This window comes from Myxocyprinus asiaticus, chromosome 27 (assembly GCF_019703515.2).
Source record: "Myxocyprinus asiaticus isolate MX2 ecotype Aquarium Trade chromosome 27, UBuf_Myxa_2, whole genome shotgun sequence".
Classification (NCBI taxonomy): Eukaryota; Metazoa; Chordata; class Actinopteri; order Cypriniformes; family Catostomidae; genus Myxocyprinus; species Myxocyprinus asiaticus.
The window spans coordinates 13,810,750-13,830,025 of record NC_059370.1 but is presented as its reverse complement, the minus strand read 5'-3'; the positions used below and the strand labels follow the sequence as shown (position 1 = coordinate 13,830,025).

General features: G+C 38.9%; 1 protein-coding gene across 1 annotated transcript in view; it reads right to left on the bottom strand.

Annotated features, from left to right (window-relative positions):
• The window catches only part of LOC127417563 (relaxin receptor 1-like), a 120,406-nt gene that overhangs the window by 15,165 nt on the left and 85,965 nt on the right, over positions 1–19,276 (bottom strand). The window contains exons 7-14 of the mRNA XM_051657564.1: positions 16,353–16,424; positions 9,316–9,387; positions 7,864–7,932; positions 6,767–6,838; positions 5,609–5,680; positions 5,225–5,296; positions 5,019–5,090; positions 4,336–4,407 (exon numbers count right to left, since the gene is read on the bottom strand). Coding sequence (XP_051513524.1) covers positions 4,336–4,407; positions 5,019–5,090; positions 5,225–5,296; positions 5,609–5,680; positions 6,767–6,838; positions 7,864–7,932; positions 9,316–9,387; positions 16,353–16,424 — 573 coding nt within the window. The remainder of the gene's footprint in view (positions 1–4,335; positions 4,408–5,018; positions 5,091–5,224; positions 5,297–5,608; positions 5,681–6,766; positions 6,839–7,863; positions 7,933–9,315; positions 9,388–16,352; positions 16,425–19,276) is intronic.

Below are 19,276 nucleotides of genomic sequence, written 5' to 3'. Positions count from 1 at the left end.
TTTGTAAAGCCCTCAGACCTAGAGTTTATGGCAAGAGATTTCTGAGGGGTATTAAAGTGAAGGTTTGTAGGGAGTTTAATATAGACAGAAATTATATGAATGTCCCAAAGGATATTAATAAAGGAACATCTTTGATTCCATTGATTAGTTTATTTTCACCAATGGCTGGGAAATTGAACTCTGTTGTTAAGACCCATTTTCATCAGTCACAGGACAGACACGAATCTTTGAGACCCTTTAAGGTTATAGCAGAATTTAGAAGAAATCAAAATGTAAAAGATATGTTAGTGCATACTCGTTTTTTTTTCAACATTATGCTAATAAACCTAAGTTTCTATCTTGGCATCTTTTTTAACTCTAGTAATTTTGTTTTTAACAAATATTCCTACTTGGGGAGTCCCATTTTACAAACATTTACATTGCAAAGTTGCAGTGTAATTTATGTTATAGAGTGTATGAAGTGTGGGAAATGTTATATAGGTGAAACAAAACATACCCTAGCAGTTCGTTTAAAACAACATTTATATCAGGTGGGTCGACAAGAGCTGGGCAAAATATTATATTCTCATTTTAGAGAACATTAAGTTGCAAGCCTTAAGATTTTAGGGCTAGAAAGTAATTGACTGTGGTTAACCCAACAGCGAAAGAAGAAGTAGGTGTACTGGATTAAAAAATTAAGAACAATACAACCAAAAGGTTTAAACTAAAGAGTATAGTTCTAGAATGGTTTTGGTAAGGCTTCTAGCTAATTTTATCCTTACCAGTTATTCTGATATTATCAATTTTTAGTCCGGGATTCCATCCCTATACAGTACATCTTTAACCCTCTTGGGTCGACACGCCGGCGCGTCCTGCTGGATTTTTTAAACAACTTAAAATACTCTGTCATTTTTGGGCATACAGATAAGTGTAAGACATAATTAGAGACTATAAAGGGTCTACTTTTATTTGTGTACACTCACAATAACAACAAAACCTTGTGCTTTTGTAAAATAAAGAAAATAAACAGGGTGCGCTTTCAGCCATCTCAGTCTCCGCGAGCATCTTTCTGAAACACGTCACAAAAATGAACTGGAACTCTGCGAATATCTATCACACAAACATGAAACATATGTCTACAGAAAGCTTAAAATGTCTATAATGAGATCACACCCACCAGCAGAGCGCGCTATTCATACGGTAATGTGCTGATGCGATCAATGCCCCCAACAATGCCTTAAAAAATATCAAGTTCATCATCAGATTCATTCACTTTCCTGCGCATTTGGAAGATGGCACACTACATAGGTGAGGAAGCTCCTGGATAGTGACGAAGGGTTCACATTTTCCTCAGAAGAAGAGCGGAAATCCGACGATGAACGTTTGAAGAGCGACTTGATCCAGCCGAGGATACAATTTCGGATGAGTAAGTCATTTAGTTTTACTTACATTAGTTGACATGCTATTTTATATAAACATGTACATATTTTACTAGTTGGACTATTTCCAGACTTGCCAGCCAGTATTCAGAGTACTGAAATTTGAAATATATCCTAATAGGCAAGTTTTAGTTGCATTTAAATGTTGTTTCGGCTAAAGCAGGTATTTAAATTGTTTGCTGTATGATATCAATATGATACGTAATATGATATAAAAATAATATGAATGTTTAGATTATATTTTAACTAGTGTTTATGCTGCCTCATTATCATCAACGAAGCTTGTGCTTGCAAATATCTGTTTAAAATGTGCTCATATTAGAAAATCAGCATATTAGAATGATTTCTGAAGGATCATGTGACACTGCAGACTGCAGTAATGATGCTGAAAATTCAGCTTTGATCACAGGAATAAATTGCATTTTACAATATATTCAAATAGAAAAGTTATTTTAAATTGTAAAAATATTTCACAATGTCACTGTTTTTGCTGTATTTTGGATCAAATAAATGCAGCTTTGGTGAGCAGAAGAGACTTCTTTTAAAAACATTAAAAAATCTTACAGATCTAAAACTTTTAAATGGTAGTGTAGGTCTAAAGTTTTTAAGTAAAGTCTTTATATAAAGAAAATGTATAGAGTACTTCTTTTAACTTAAACTTGATTTTGTGAATAAGCTACAAAAAATACATTCAATCATTAAGTCTCCTCACATTCATTCTCTCTCAGGGGAGGGGTCTTTGTCTCCTCAGGTGTGAATCACATCAACATTCATGATCATTCACGCCTCCTCGCATATGGCCGTTCTAACACTAAAAGTGTCTTACAAAAGTTAAATTACTATATTGTTTTATATGAATGAGTGTTCGGGATGGTTTCACATCATTTTTGTAGCAAAACCTCTACAAGATCCAGTTCTCAAAAGTCTTGTGAACAAATGTTTAGTATGTGATATATGGCCTTATTTCAGTGACTTAAAAAACCACGCATAAATGTTATTTTCTCAAAAATACAAACATGTACATACATGTTGTTCACATATTATTGTAGCCCAGTTTGTGCTGAATACAGTGTTATCAGACTTTAGCCATTAATATGTTTTTAAGCAACTGAAAAAAGCACAAATGTCAAGGCATGTCAAAACTTCTCCAGGGCCCAAAACACCCTCAGACCCCAGAGGGTTAATAGTTCCTTGTCATAAGAATATAATGTTTATGGACTTTTATTTTGAAAAGGATAAATTCCTTTTTGTCTTCTTCTTTTCTTCTTCTTCTTTTTCTTCTTATTTATTTAATTCCTCCCAGGAATGCATTAAGCATGTCCTTCACAAGAATGTGTGCCAGAGCATGTCTGTAAATTCAGACCATTTAAACGTCTTTTGTTCCAAAACCTATCTATCATCTGTCTGTCCATCCATTCTTATATCTTTTGATTGTTTTAAAAAGTGTGTATGTTAATTAGTTACCATCTTTACCGAGATATTAATATTGCATCAGACCCAACCCTGAAAGGATTAGTCTTCTAATGTTCTCTTAGCTGCCTAATTGAGTAAATGAGCAGGAGCATATGAACGATTTAAAACTGGGGTTTGCAGACACAAAGACGCAACTGTTTGACAGCAGCTTCTCTTAAAATAACTTGGGTAATCTCTAAAGTGTGGGGGACGTGCAGTTATAAAAGCTGCTATGCCCATTAGTGTCAGTGTCTACATAGTTTCCACACCTTTGACAGTGAATTTACATTACTTTTCTAGGACTGTAATTATAGAGCCAATTATAGCAAGAAAAACTTACATTCAAGACTTTTTGTGACCTCAGTTATATAAGTTATACAAGCTTAATTTGGCCTTTTGGTGTAAAATAATTTTACCCAAGCACATTAACCTAGTCAGTGACGGACACTTCATTATTTGGTTATGATTATTTTTTTAAATGTTTTTTTTTATGTTTATGATAAGTCTAATTTCTCAAGTCAAAAGTTACATCTATCTGATTTCTCAAATTAACTATCAATGCACTGTATCTCAAAATACAAAAAGCAGTTTTAATACTAAGGTCACGTTTTCCATGATTTACATAATCCAAAAATGTATTAATTTCCTTGACTTTTCTAGGCCTGAATTTCAACGTTTCTTGATATATCCAGCTTTTACATGACCGTTGGAAACCTGTATCTGAGTTTTGCTGTCACTCAACCTGTCCTTCCCGAGAAAGCCGTTTATACCAGAGAAGAGAAAAGAGGAGATGAGAGGGAATACTACTAAACAGAACTGATATAGTTCCAGAAAGAGTTGCCAGTGTGGAAGTATCGAGTTGAATTTCACAGTCAACAAAAAAGCACATTCTCTGGCTCAGTCTGAGAAAAACCATTGTAAATGACTTGCAAGTGTTTTCATTTTTCACAGTATGAATTATAAGCTGCAACATACTGTATGCAAAACAGAAAGACACACTATTGGGTCCTCAAGTAGCTGAAAAGATGGAAAAGGGAATTGTCAACACTCAAAGATTTATTCCAGATACTCTTGTATCTCTACAAATACATCATAATCACTGCCAATTACTACACCGGGTATCGGTAGAAAATATTATCATGAATAATTTATAGAACACAAAATAGAACAGTCAGTTTCTGGAGTATTTAAAACGGGGCTAGGACTAAAGAGTATGTCTTAATTCTTTTTTAATGAGGATATTTCAGAGAGAGTAAATAAACATCAGGAGACTATATTCAGTTTTCGGCCAAAGCAAGCAAACGATCTTCTATCTGACCTCATCTCAGCATAATATTCTTCAACATTCTACATCGATTAATATCAATGGTGACAACTTCAGAAAATGGAGACTTCAATCAGGTTGCAGATGTTGAGCGAGTGGAACATAAAGCATTCATAAGATCATTCAAAAAGCCGCACTTACATGTGAGTCAGGTTCTTAAGAGGTTCAAACATCCGTCTGTGGATGTTCCCTATTTCGATTCCCTCGATGCTTCTGTGACACAAAAAGCTTTATCTCAGTTGTAGCTCTTAGGAAAACCACCGTCATTAGCATTTCAGTGTTCACTTTACAATATTTTACCCCTCTTTTTCCATTTTCTTTTCTTACAAATATTCAGTTTTTCACCCAAGATGTTGTCTGGGACTCAACAACATCTGAAGTTTGACCAGAAAGATGGTTCTTCCTCTGGTGGATATAGGGAAAGACAATGCTCACAGCATGAAGTATGCTAGGGAGCATTGTGCTATGCTGGAAGGGACTCCACAAACAGCACATTACTACAATTGCAGATGTCTTTGAGTGTTTTTCAAGTGAATGTGTGCGTGTGTGTGTGTGTGTGTGTGTGTGTGTGTGTGTGTGTGTTTTGAAAGCAGAGAAAGAGAGGTAAAAACGGGAACAAAAAGTTGGTGTATGGTTTTATACTCAAGCACTCAAGCTGTGTTTGTCTTATTTTTGTCACTGACAGTATTTAGATAGCATGCTACACCAAATACAATTTTGCTAGTACTTTTACATACTCTTTGTAGAATCTGCTAGATGTTTATCTTAAAAAATAAGAGGGATCATAAAAAATAGGAGTTCACATGGAATTTAGAAAGACTTACAGTGACTTTAATTTATGCAGTTTGTCAAAGTGGTCCACTTGCAAATCCATGATGGGGTTATATGAAATATTCCTGCAGACCAATGGGGGGCAGAGAAAACTGCTGGTTGGTAATGGATCCTTAAATCAAAGCTGTGATGTATGTTCTGTGTACAGCCATTAGAACCAGTTTGTGCTTGTTTATAATGTGCTCAATGAATGACTCACAGTTGAAGCAAGTCTCCAAGATTGACAAATAGATCGGGAGGGATCGCTTCGATTCGGTTACTGGACAAATCCCTGTGTAGAGAGAAAACATGTATGCCATATGCATTCAAATGATGAGCAAGCCAGTCTTGCAGATGACTGCCAGACTCTTTAGTGACATTCTGTAACTGGTCAGGGTGGGGCGAGTAAGACCGACCCATTGCTGACTTTGAAACTGGTAAGGCAATCCATTCAAGGAGGATTTTATTTATTTATTTATTTATTTGCTTTGCTCTGCTTATTTCTCAAAAAATAGCACAGAAATAGGTCATGACTAAACTCCAGAGAACACTTTGTGGTGATTATTTTGGCAAACATTTATTATGGTAATGCCTGAGAACTCACAGCTCGCCCAGTTTATGAAGAAGAGTGAAAGCCCGCTTGTGGATGTAAGTTATGTGGTTCCGCTGAAGGACTCTGCAAAAAGATGTAAAACATTTATCTCTGGTGGACAGAAACAAATTGTCCATTTCAAAGGTATGGAATGCCCTAGAAATACACAACAATGTGTAACTTAATGATAATGAGTCCACAACTAAAAAACAAACAAATCAAAGTTAAATGGAATCTGACCTTTAATCAAGAGAGTCACTCTTAAATATAATTAGTCAAATTATACAGTATAAGGTTAATATTGCATTATTCATATGGGTAATATCCTGTTATTCAGGATTCATAGTGTCCACACACTGTTATTCTGCTTAATATGCAATTGTTTTATAATTTCCTTCATAAAATTTGTCAATTGTTAAGATTTTATAGCAGTGAATAATAATAATTAAAAAAAACAAGAGCTGGGGAAATGAAAATGATTTGCCTAATAATTTTTTAGACCACGTTTTGACCTGATTTTTGGAGTTATAGGAAAGAAGGACCTCAAATTAAATATATTAAAGATGAATTGAGTAATTTCAGTTGTCTATGCATATTAGCAGGGAAGGAAGAGACATTTAGTCATGACATCAACTTATGGGCCAACTCTCAAGGCTAATTCACCATTGGTTCCCTCAGGAACTTCGAAAGGGTCATTAGAATAGCAGTTTTCGATTTATGAGTAAAATCAGGTCTGTTTCTAACATAACTTGAAGAGATTTTCATGTTTATTCTTCAAAATAAATTGCACACATTCATACCATAAACAAGAATTTTTAAACTGTTGTGCTTTAATAATTTATGTTGCTACATAAGAATTGCTTGGTTGTCCGCTTACACATCAAGCACCTAAACTCAGAGTCGAGAGAAGAAAAAGGGGATTGTAATGTTAACCACAGACCTTATTTTTAAATCAGAAACCAATATTCTATAAGCCCAAAGAAAATTCCCAAGGGAACCCATGGCTTGAAAAAGCCAATTCTCTTCCAGGATTTAGGACTATAGACTCAACATCTCCAAACTGGAAAACACTCTTAATGTCTGTCTGTGTCAGCTGCTAGTTCTATGCGCAAAGGGAACAGAGGTTAGTGGAGGTTAGTGAAGCTCTTAAGAGAGGGTAGGAACACTCACAGCACTGTTAGCATATTACAGGACCTGAAGGTAACATTTCCCACTATCTTTATTTTATTTCCTTCAACGTCTCTGCAAACACAAACACATAGAAAAGAAAAAGTCAAATCAATTCTACTTATTGATCAGTAACAGATTAATGGAAGCCCAAACGGTGACATACTATACAATTTTTAACAGCATTTTGCTATTTTTTTCAATTATTATGCATGCTGCTTTTATGAGCATATTAATTAAGAGACTACATGGGATATTTCAACACCCCACATACTGTATACATGACCAGTCACAGGACCAACAACATACACTTTCCCTTACAGATTCATATAAATTTTAACCTTAAATCTTGATGTTGGTTTAAAATAATGTTAAAGTGATAGTTCACCCAAAAGTGAAAATTATCTTATCATTACTCACCCTCATGCCATCCCAGATGTGTATGACTTTCTTTCTTCTGCAGAACACAAATAAAGATTTGGTCCATACAACGCAAGTGAATGGTGATCAGATATTTGTTGCTCCAAAAATCACATAAAGGAAACATAAAAGTATTCCATATGACTCCAGTGTTTAAATCCATATCTTCAGAAGATATATAATAGGTATGGGTGGGAAACAACAATATTTATGTCCTTTTTTCAGATGTGAAATTGAAACTAAACAGGCCCTTAATGTGACTTTCAGATGTAAAAGCGAAAGTAGAGATTTAGAGTCAAAAAGGATTTAAATTTGTATCTGTTTCCTCACCCACACCTATTATATCGCTTCTGAAGATATGGATTTAACCACTGGAGTCTTATGGATTACCTCTATGTTTCCTTTAAGTGATTTTTTTGGATCACCATTCACTTGCACTGTATAGACCTACAGAGCTGAGAAATTCTTCTAATAAACTGTGTGTTCTATTGAAGACAGAAAGTCATACACATCTGGGATGGCATAAAGGTGAGTAAATAATGAGAACATTTTCATTTTTGGGTGAAAAATCCCTTTAATAATGCTTGTTATCAAAATATTGATTTGTTGACATTTTCTGAGTATAATTTAAAGTGCATTTGGAATGAGTGTTTACTTGAGTATGTTGCATTCAAACTTACAGCCAATTTAATCGTGGCATCTCCAGACATATATCGTCAAGCTTTGTGAGAGCATTGTTCAACAAGACCCTGAAACGTACACACAAACAGTAAAAGCTTTACAAAGACTAATGTAATATATACACTGGTGGCCAAACGTTTGCAATAATGTACAGATTTTGCTCTTATGGAAAGAAATTAGTACTTTTATTCACCAAAGTGGCATTCAGCTGATCACAATGTATAGTTAGGACATTAATAACATGAAAAATTACTATTACAATTTGAAAAAAATGTTCAGAACTTCTTAAACTACTTCAGAGTTCTCATCAAAAAATCCTCCATGTGCAGCAATGACAGCTTTGCAGATCCTTGGCATTCTAGCTGTCAGTTTATCCAGATACTCAAGACATTTCACCCCACGCTTCCTGTAGCACTTGCCATAGATGTGGCTGTCTTGTCGGGCACTTCTCACGCACCTTACAGTCTAGCTGATCCCACAAAAGCTCAATGGGGTTAAGATCCATAACACTCTTTTCCAATTATCTGCTGTCCAATGTCTGTGTTTCTTTGCCCACTCTAACCTTTTCTTTTTGTTTTTCTGTTTCAAAAGTGGCTTTTTCTTTGCAATTCTTCCCATAAGGCCTGCATCCCTGAGTCTTCTCTTTACTGTTGTACATGAAACTGGTGTTGAACGGGTAGAATTCAATGAAGCTGTCAGCGTCTATTTCTCAAACTAGAGACTCTGATGTTCTTATCCTCTTGTTTAGTTGTACATCTGGCCTTCCACATCTCTTTCTGTCCTTGTTAGAGCCAGCTGTCCTTTGCCTTTGAAGATTGTAGTGCACACCTTTGTATGAAATCTTCAGTTTTATGGCAATGTCAAGCATTGTATAACCTTCATTCCTCACAACAATGAGTGACTGACGAGTTTCTAGAGAAAGCTGTTTCTTTTTTTTGTTGCCATTTTTGACCTAGTATTGACCTTAAGACATGCCAGTCTGTTGCATACTGTGGCAACTCAAAACCAAAGACAATGTTAAGCTTCATTTAATGAACCAAATAGCTTTCAGCTGTGTTTGATATAATGGCAAGTGATTTTCTAGTACCAAATTAGCAATTTAGCATGATTACTCAAGGACAAGGTGTTGGAGTGATGGCTGCTGGAAATGGGGCCTGTCTAGATTTTATCAAAAATAACTTTTTTCAAATAGCGATGGTGCTGTTTCTTTACATCAGTAATGTTCTGACTATACTTTGTGGTCACTTGAATGCCACTTTGGTAAATCATAGTACCAATTTCCTTCCGAAACGTCAAAATCTGTACATTATTCCAAACTTTTGGCTGCCAGTGTATGTAAACCTTCTATAAAACCTCATATGCATTTGTTAAAATATAAGATTTACATTTAAAAGCCCTTTTTAACAACACAGAAAATGAGTCACCAAAATAGCACCAGGCTGCAAACTCACAGGAGCACAAGGGAATGCAAACCAGAAAAGGTCAAAGAGGAGATATGATGAATATTGTTGTTCTCCAGAATCCTTCAGAAAAAAAAGAAAGAAAAATATGGAAAAGCTCATTAAAAACATTGCAGCCTCAGAAACTGAAGTGCTTTGTCCAATATTTGTTCAGAGGACACTTATTGATGTGTAAGGTTTATGAACCATATTTTGATGCCATTCAATTAGATGTGTGATGGAAGTTCAATGAGAACTCCTGTTTCTTTAGAATAGATCTAGGTAATATGATGCACAGGGTTCAGCTAGGGATCACTCCCTAGGTAACTGATATCACACTGAAAGAATATTGACGTGAAGAATATATCTGTGTTTGGGTGAATTCCATTCAGATGTGAGCATCATTAAGCCCTACTCACTCTGAAGGCAGAGCACTTGAAAGAAATTCTCTGAAGGATGCAGGGCAGTACTGTCTTATAGAGTATGTGGCCATTTGGAAAACCCAACTTAAAAACTAATATGCCATTGCCGGTCCCAAGTCCAGATGAGAAAGGAGGAGGGTTGGGTGAGGGGCTAGCATTCCCCTTAAAAAACTGTTGCTACAGAAACACCAACGAAAGAATCAAGGAACATTTCGGCCCTCAGACAGGATGGAACTCCAGCTGGAGAGTGTATGACGTCTGGTAGTGAAAGCCATATTCACATAGAAGCGGCCGGGCCAACGACCATCCCCTCCACCAGGTCCACCATCACCATTGGAACATGGAATGTCAGAACCATGTACGAGGCTGGAAAGACAGCGCAAGTGGTTGCTGAGATGGAGAGATACAACCTTGCCATTCTAGGAATTAGCGAATCAGAAGAGGCTCACAACTGGAGAGCTGCAGCCGTTCTCGGATCACAAGGTAGAAGTGCCCCATATGCACAGTGTGGCACTGATGTTGTCCATGACAGCCCAGAGAGCGCTCATCAGATGGGAGGCCCACGGTCCACGGATCCTTACAGTCTATTTCCACATCAAGAAGAGGAGGATCAATATGGATGACATACAGTGCTACGCCCCGATTAACGACAGCTACAAGAAGGACAAAGAGGAGTTCTACAGCAGATAGCTGACCATCATTCAGAGCTGCCCTGGACGGAACATTGTTGTTGTTATAGGCGACTTCAATGCCAAGATCAGTAGTGACAACAGGAGCTACAAAGAGGTCATGGGGCAACAGGGCCTAGGTGAGATGAACGACAACAGGAAAAGATTCGCTGACATCTGTGCCACAAGCAACCTGATTTTTGGCAGGAGTTTCTTCCAGCACAGAATGATACACAGGGCTGCTTTGGTATCACCAACCCTGTTGACAGAACCAAATCGACCACATGTGCATCGGGAAGAATTTCAGGAGATCTCTTCAAGGCATGCATGTCAAGCCAGGAGCTGATGCTGCTTTGGACCATCATCTCCTGTTTGCCCAGTTACTCAAGCTGAGGAGGAACTTGACAGGGGAAACCTGTCAACACCAGCAAAATAACACCATGCTCCTGAAAGAGACAACCAAGCAGAAAGAGTTCAAGTTCACACTCTTCAACAAGTTCCAGATCCTACAAGAGTTATAGAAAGGGATGATCAACAAGGAGTGGCAGGGACTGAAAGAGGCTATAACACCAACATGCCAGGAAGTACTAGACCCCAAGAAGTATAGCCATAAGGAGTGGATCTCGGCAGAGACCTTAAAAAAAGACAGAAGAGAGCAATAGGAAGAAGGTGTTAGTCAATAAAACGAGCTGGAAAGTCAAGGCCCAGGAGGAGTATGCTGAAGCAAACAGGAGCGTCAAGAGAAAAATCAGGACAGACAAGAGAAACTACATGTAGATACTGGCAGCAGAAGTAGAGGAGCAGTGCACCACAGGAATATGTGGGACATGTACGCCACCATCAAGAAGCTCTCCAGGAAGTACAGCAAGCCAGAGAGACCAGTGAAGGACAAGGAAGGGAAAACAATACCTGATGAGTAGGGACAGAAGAACAGATAGGTGGAGCATTTTGAGAAGTTGCTGAACAGATCAGCCCCACATGACCCACCGAACATCCAGCTAGCTGACAGTGACCTGATGATTGACTGCAATCTGCCCACAAAGGAGGAGATCCGCAAGGCCATCAAGCAGCTGAGGAACGGCAAGGCTGCAGGACCCGACAGCATCCTGGCAGAAGTGCTAAAAGTTGACAATGAGAACAGTGCCTCTTCAGCAAGATCTGGGAAGAGGAGCATGTCCTGTCAGAGTGGAAGGAGGGCTACCTCATTAACCCTGTAAAGCCTGACATATGAAATGATTGTCAGAAAATTCTAATTTTTCACATCAAACTGTTTTTAGTAACATTAGGCAAAATATAAAAAGAAATCATAAAAAACTATGTATCATATTTGATACATTAGGCTTTAAAGGTCATTATCCTCCTGAGGCCCAGCAATTCATTTTGGTATAGGACATTTGTTATTTAAGTTTTTCCTTCGCTCATACATGCTATCAGAGGACTCCCTACACTTTTCAGAGATACGAAATGTTTGAGAGTTTGGCCATGACAACTTCAATCCTTGGTCTATAAATATGGATTGAATTGTATCACAGTTCAATTCAGCACATCAAATACAATATTAATATACATTTTTTCTCAATAAACAATTTATCATATGTATTTTATGCACCAAACACTATATTGACATTTAAAAAAATAGAAATTGTAAAACCTTTTCCCCTGGGTCTCAGGAATTTATGGAAAGATGACATCATCATAGCTTGTAATGTAAAATAATTAGATCTTTATAATGGCAGTGCAGGCTGCATATGAAAATACACAGAAATATTATTCACACTTTAAATATATCTTATAAAAAGTGTCAGAATTTTCAAAGCTCTGTGATTAAAAAAAAAAAAACATTTATAGTGGGCATGAATGAAAAGTAATGGTGATTGAGAAATATACCTCAAAAGCATACTGTATCATATTTGATACATGTAATTTCAACATGCTTTTTAAATAAAAAAAAAACATTTTAACCAAGCATAAGCTGCTTATATTCAGCAAATACTCTGTAACGTTGGCTGACAGGCAGATGAAGATGATGATGTGAAGAACCCAAGTGCAGTTTATTCATAAAGTGAATCCAAAAACCGTGAACAGAAACATAATGAAACAAGACACATGAACATGGAGGGAAACAGGATATCACATGACCAGGAACACAAGACTATAAAACAGGAACTAAACATCCAAAATAAAAAAAAAAAACATGAAAACAAGAACAAAACACATAAATGTGACATATCCCACCTACAAGGGGTGGCTCCCGACAGCCAAACAAAAACACATGCAGTTCAATAGGGAGCTGGGGGGTGGGGGGCATGGAGCATAAGACCAGGGCGGAGCCAGTGGAAGGTGGAGCCATGAGAGGCTCGAGGGGTGAAACTGGAGAACTGGGAACCCAGAGAGTAGCTGAAAGCTTGAAGGGCCAGGGTAGAGTCAGAGGCTCGGGGACCAAGGCAGGGTCACTTGATGTTTCAGACATGGTAACATGGCATGAGGTAGGAATGGCAGCATGGTATAACGTGACCGCTGAGGCTAGCAACGCTGGCTCTGGGATGGATGAGGTTTGCAACGCTGGCTCGTTGGCCGTGGCAGGTGTGGCCTCTGACTCGTGCAGCAGAGACGGGCGTGGGTGCTGGCTCGTGCAGCAGAGGCGGGCCTGTGACATGGCATGGACCAGACTGAAGCTTGGCTGTGACAGGGCACGGAGCAGACGGAGGCTTGGCAGTGACATGGCACGGAGCAGGCCGAGGCGCGGCCGTGACATGGCACGGAGCAGGCCGAGGCGCGGCCGTGACATGGCACGGAGCAGGCCGAGGCGCGGCCGTGACATGGCACGGAGCAGGCCGAGGCGCGGCCGTGACATGGCACGGAGCAGGCCGAGGCGCGGCCGTGACATGGCACGGAGCAGGCCGAGGCGCGGCCGTGACATGGCACGGAGCAGGCCGAGGCGCGGCCGTGACATGGCACGGAGTAAACTCAGGGTCCGGGGCAGAAGGTGGTGAAAGGTCGTGGGACGCTGGCTCGGCGACCAGGACGTGGGATGCTGGCTCGTCGACCATGACGTGGGACGCTGGCTTAGCGGCCATGACGGAGGATGGCTCTGACATGGCAGTCACTGTAGGAGTGCATAGTTCCTCCTCAGCCACTCCTACAGTGAAAGATGAACCGCTCAATTGTAGGGCTAAAGCAATGAACTGAGCCAGATTGAAGGTAATTCGACCATCAGGCATCAGGGAGGAGACCGGCTCATTCAGTCCAAAATGGAAAAATACCTTGAGGGCAATATCATTAAAGTCCACAAAATTCCTCAACATAATCCTCCAGGGGACGATTCCTCTGACGTAGGCACAGGAGCTGGACTGTTGGGTTCTGAGTTAGGTCAGGTATTCTGTAACGTATGCTGGCAATAACAGGCAGACGAAGATGATCTGAAGAACCCAAGTGCAGTGTTTATTTACATGAAGAGTGAAATCCAAAAACGTGAATACAAAAAACAAACGACTTGACTTAGCATCACATGTAGCTTAAACAACATTACACCAAACACAATACCTGACAAAGGACCATGGCAAATATGAGGGTATAAATACATGGACAAGGGTAACAAGACAACCAATAAACAGACAGAACTATAAACAAGATAACAAGACTAATAAACTTAAACCAATGACAAACTAGAACTGATAACGAGTTAACAAGACAATAAACCAATGAAAACAAGACACATGAACATGGAGGGAAACAGGATATCACATGACCAGGAACACAAGACTATAAAACAGGAACTAAACTTCCAAAATAAAAGACATGAAAACAAGAACAAAACACATAATCGTGACATACTCATTTTAAAATATCAGTAACAATATAATAATTATGGTTACTTTATTAAAATAAGCTGTAATTTATCCCAACATCAGAGTAATTTTTTGCAGAAGTCTGCAGCCATTTTAAATAGATCGATATAAACATTGAAACCACTTTTTTTCACAAAATGTAACAAGTCAGGAGAGAATGGAGGATCTAAATGCAGCATCTTTAATAAAACAAAAGTAAACCAGGTAACTCAGAACATAAAGAAACAAAACACAGGGAACAAACGTACAGAGCACAGCGTAATGCATGTGAAGACTGACAAAGGAAAGAGGGAAAACAAGGGTTTAAATACACAGGGGCAAATAAGGGAATGAGGAACACCTGTGGAAACAATCAGGGGAAAACCAATCATAAAATGAAACTACAAAAGGACTACAAACTAACAGGAAACAGGAACAAGGGAACTAAACAAGAATTTTAACATAAAAGTAAATGCAAACACAGGGAATACGTGACACAAAAAACACTAGATGGTGCCATAAACATGTGAAACTTACCATAAGTTTTTTAGTTTTTTAGCCTGAACAGAGAGTGAGACAGACGTTGTGTATAATATTTGATACATACGGCGTTATAGGGTTAAGCTCCAGAAGAAAGGTGATCTCAGCTCCTCTTTCAAATACAGAGAGATAACACTTCTGTCCATCCCAGGTAAGGTATTCAACCGAGTCCTCCTGAACAGGATGCAAGACGCTGTTGACCCCCAGCTCAGAGACCAGCAGGCTGGTTTCCGAAAGGATAGACCATTGACCATTGAAGGCATTCGACAGCATGGACAGGCAGACTCTCTGGAAGTTGCCAGAGGTGTGCCAGAAAAGATTACCAAAATCATAAGGAATACTTACGAGGGTATGACCTGCAGGGTGGTCCATGGCCGGCAACCCACCAATGCATTCCAAGTGCGGACAGGAGTGAAGCAAGGATGATTGCTGTCACCTTTCGTGTTCCTGCTGACCATTGACTGGATTATGAATATGTCCACAGTCCAATAGCAAAATGGCATCCAGTAGACCTCTGGACACAGCTGGATGACCTCGACTTAGCAGATGACCTGGCCCTTTTCTCCCACACCCAGCAACAGACGCAGGAAAAGACTTACATCGTCACAGAAAACTCAGTACGCCTGGGCCTCAACATCCACAAAGGGAAGAGTAAGGTCCTAAAGGTCAATGCAGCCGATGCAGCACTCATCATGCTAGAAGGTGTAGCACTAGAAGAGGTGGAGAGCTTCACCTACCATGGCAGCATAGTTGACAAGCAGGGTGACAAAGTGAGGTCAGCTTTCCATCAGCTGAAGAATGTCTGGGGCTCCATGAACTTGACTACCAACATCAAGATAAGGATTTTTAACACCATCGTGAAGCCTGTGCTACTTTCTGGAGCTGAGATCTGGAGAACTACCATAAAATCCATGAAGTGAATCCCGACATTCATCAACACCTGCCTCAAAAAATATCCTTCGGATCCACTGGCCTGACACCATCAGTAACCAAAAGCTGTGGCAGCGAAAGGGACCGTAACCTGTAGATGAAGAGATCCTCCAATGGCGCTGGGGATGGATTGGCCACACCTCTGCAGATCTGCATCCAACACAGCAAAGCAAGCTCTCACCTGGAACCCACAGGGGAAAAGAAAAAAAGGCCGGCCAAGGAACACCTTGTGCCACGATTTAGAGGAGGACACCAAGAAAATGGCACTCACCTGGAGACAGCTGGAAAGACTGGCCCAGGATCGAGATGCCTGGAGTACTCTCGAAGGTCACCTATGCCTCGCCAGGGGCCACAGGCATAAGTAAGTACACAAAAACTGCTGCTTTATTTTAAATCAGATCCTTTGAAAGCATAGCAGCAAAATTCATATTTATAACTGTTAAGATTGCTGTAGCAAATAAAACATCAAATATTGCTTATTTAACCTTGTGTACTGTCTCATTGTGTGGTGTTGGGTAAAAACAGACAAACATGAAAATATGTATGGAATATTTTCAGTTGTTATAGTCCTTGGGTGTATAAGAACAAAATAAAAATTCTTCATTAGTCTTCATTAATTTGACATTTACAAAGCAGATGAAAGAATGACAAGAAAAACTTACAGCCATTCTAGTTTGTGCAAGTCCTGGAATACTCCAGGAAGAAGGGTGGTAATTCGATTATTGCTAAGATATCTAGAAAGAGAGAGAGAGAGAGAGAGAGAGAGAGAGAGAGAGAGAGAGAGAGAGAGAGAAAAACATTACAGTTGTTTCAGTGTAGCCTATACAATTTTAAAATAGCTTTACCCATAAAGACAATAACTTTATATTCAAGAATTTACATTCAATGAAGAGAGACTGTTCTGCTTTCTTAGTTTATTAGGGGCCGTACATTGGGACCCTGTTTACACCTGATATTAAGTTTTGTCTCGAGTGATCCGACCCCAGTTAGTCAGATGAGACATCCCTGTTTGCACCTGGTCGCACAAATGTGTATCCTGTGACCACTTGTGTTTGGATTTCGAAGGGAGGGTCTCTGATTTTATCAATCATTTATTATGTCCGTGTGGTACTGCATGATATTAAACCACAAAACATTATCAGTTTTGTGTGAAAACAAGCGCGAGGAGTGCCTAGGAGACTGCCATGGAAAGAAGCGCAGTGAAAAAGGAGTTACATTTGATGCTGCCGTTATATCCACTTTAAAGCTCGAAAGTTTGGAACTCATCAACTTGTATGGTTATATTCACCTCATATCTCCATCAAAATATATTTGTTTGTGTTCCTTGGAAGAAAGGAAGTCATACAAGTCTGAGATGGCATAAGGGTGAGTAAATTATCATTTTTGGGTAAACCATTCCTTTAATACCAGATGTAAACAGGGTCATAAGAAAGCATTCTTGCTTTCACGCATGTGTCCCAAGACTTAACTTTACACAACATTCATGGCCCGGGACACTGAAAAAGTAGTTAGTCACATTGTAATGATCAAAGATGGCCATTTAGCGCTTGTTTAACTAGAAAAACATTTCCAAAATAACGCAGATCAATGCAAAAACACATCCTGTGTGGACGGCCCCTTAGTCATGTAAGTGTAGTTGAACCCCAAAAAATGTCTGCTCACACCAGAGGTGGGGAAATGTCTGGCCTCATGGGCCGTAAAAGGCCCGCGAGACAATTTTACCCAGCCCGCAAGGTAATTTGAGAAATAATTTGAACAGCAAAAAATTGCCTTGATTTCATTAACTGTGAAAAGCGTTTGGATCTGATATCAGCAGAACACTGGCTTATCAATTCTAAAGTGTGAGAAGAAGCTCACTGGTCTCTATTAAGGCCATTAAAGTCCATCCCACTGATGCCAACAATAATTTCAAGCAAACAGGGTGTTGTCTCAGCAGGAAGTGGAGTCGTCTGAGAGATGCATACCCATGCACTGACTCCCTTTGATTCTCAAATGACTATGTAAATTAAGCTTTAAGGCTGGAAATCGGATGAAAAATCGGCCAGTGGGGCGCCAGCCTAAGCAGATGGCCTTAGTGTTTGCCAGCAATGCTAGCTTATTCATCATTCTCTTAAAGGCCCCATGAAATCAAAGTTGTGTGGCTTTTATTCATGTCTGTTTGCTTTAAAGTCATCTGTATGGTTGTGCGCACTTAAAACATTGGCAAAATTCATGTTGTCCAGATATACACATTTGAAATTTACAGTCTTTCTCTGACGAGTAAAACTGACCAAAAATATGGACGCTTTTCACACTTCCGGGTTTTGGAACACTGAATAAAGAATTGCAGGGTAAACCTCGATAGCGGTGAATGGGAGTCAATGTGAGACCACGGTAAATATAATTTTTGATTACCCATTTGTTCCAACATTAAAAGAAAAACACCACTATAATATTCCACAAATTTTCAAATTAAGAAAAAAATAATAATAATAAATAGAGAAGATGGCAAATTTTGTGTCATTCTCTCAGCAGCTGTATTAGAAGCCTCATCGCATCTGTGGTAACTTGGTTTTAAAAACTAATTGGGTAATATAAAACAAAGTACAATGCTATAAATTTGCACTAAATAATAAACAAATTGCATACAGTTGTGCTCAAAAGTTTGCATACCCTGGCAGAAATTGTGAAATTTTAATATTGATTTTGAAAATATGACTGATCATGCAAAACATTTTTTATTTAAGGATGGTGATCATATGAAGCCATTTATTATCACATAGTTGTTTGGCTCCTTTTTAAATCATAATGGTAACAATAATCACCCAAATGGCCCTGATCAAAAGTTTACATACCCTTGAATGTTTGGCCTTGTTACAGACACACAAGGTGACACACACAGGTTTAAATGGCAATTAAAGTTTAATTTCCCACACCTGTGTCTTTTTAATATTGCAATTAGTGTCTGTGTATAAATAGTCAATGAGTTTGTTAGCTCTCACGTGGATGCACTGTGCAGGCTAGATACTGAGCCATGAGGAGCAGAAAAGAACTGTCAAAAGATCTGTGTAACAAGGTAATGGAACTTTATAAAGATGGAAAAGGATATAAAAAGATATTCAAAGCCTTGAAAATGGCAGTCAGTACTGTTCAATCACTTATTAAGAAGTGGAAAATTCGGAGATCTCTTGATACCAAGCCAAGGTCAGGTAGACCAAGAAAGATTTCAGCCACAACTGTCAGAAGAATTGTTCGGGATACAAAGAAAAACCCACAGGTAACCTCAGGAGAAATACAGGCTGCTCTGCAAGACGGTGTGGTTGTTTCAAGGAGCAAAGTTATATTTTCAAAATCAATGCCAAAATGTCACAATTTCTGCCAGGGTATGCAAACTTTTGAGCACAACTATATATAAAAAATGTATTATAAAGATTTAGGCCACAAAATAAGGCACAAACGCTTCATCTGAAAAGAGTCAATTGATGACTCACACTCTCTCTCTCATTATCCAGTGTTATGCTCTCAAGAATGAGAATTTACCTCCCTCTAATACCACCTGCACTATAAAAAGTGTCAACCTACAATTGTTACCATAAGGAACTATTTC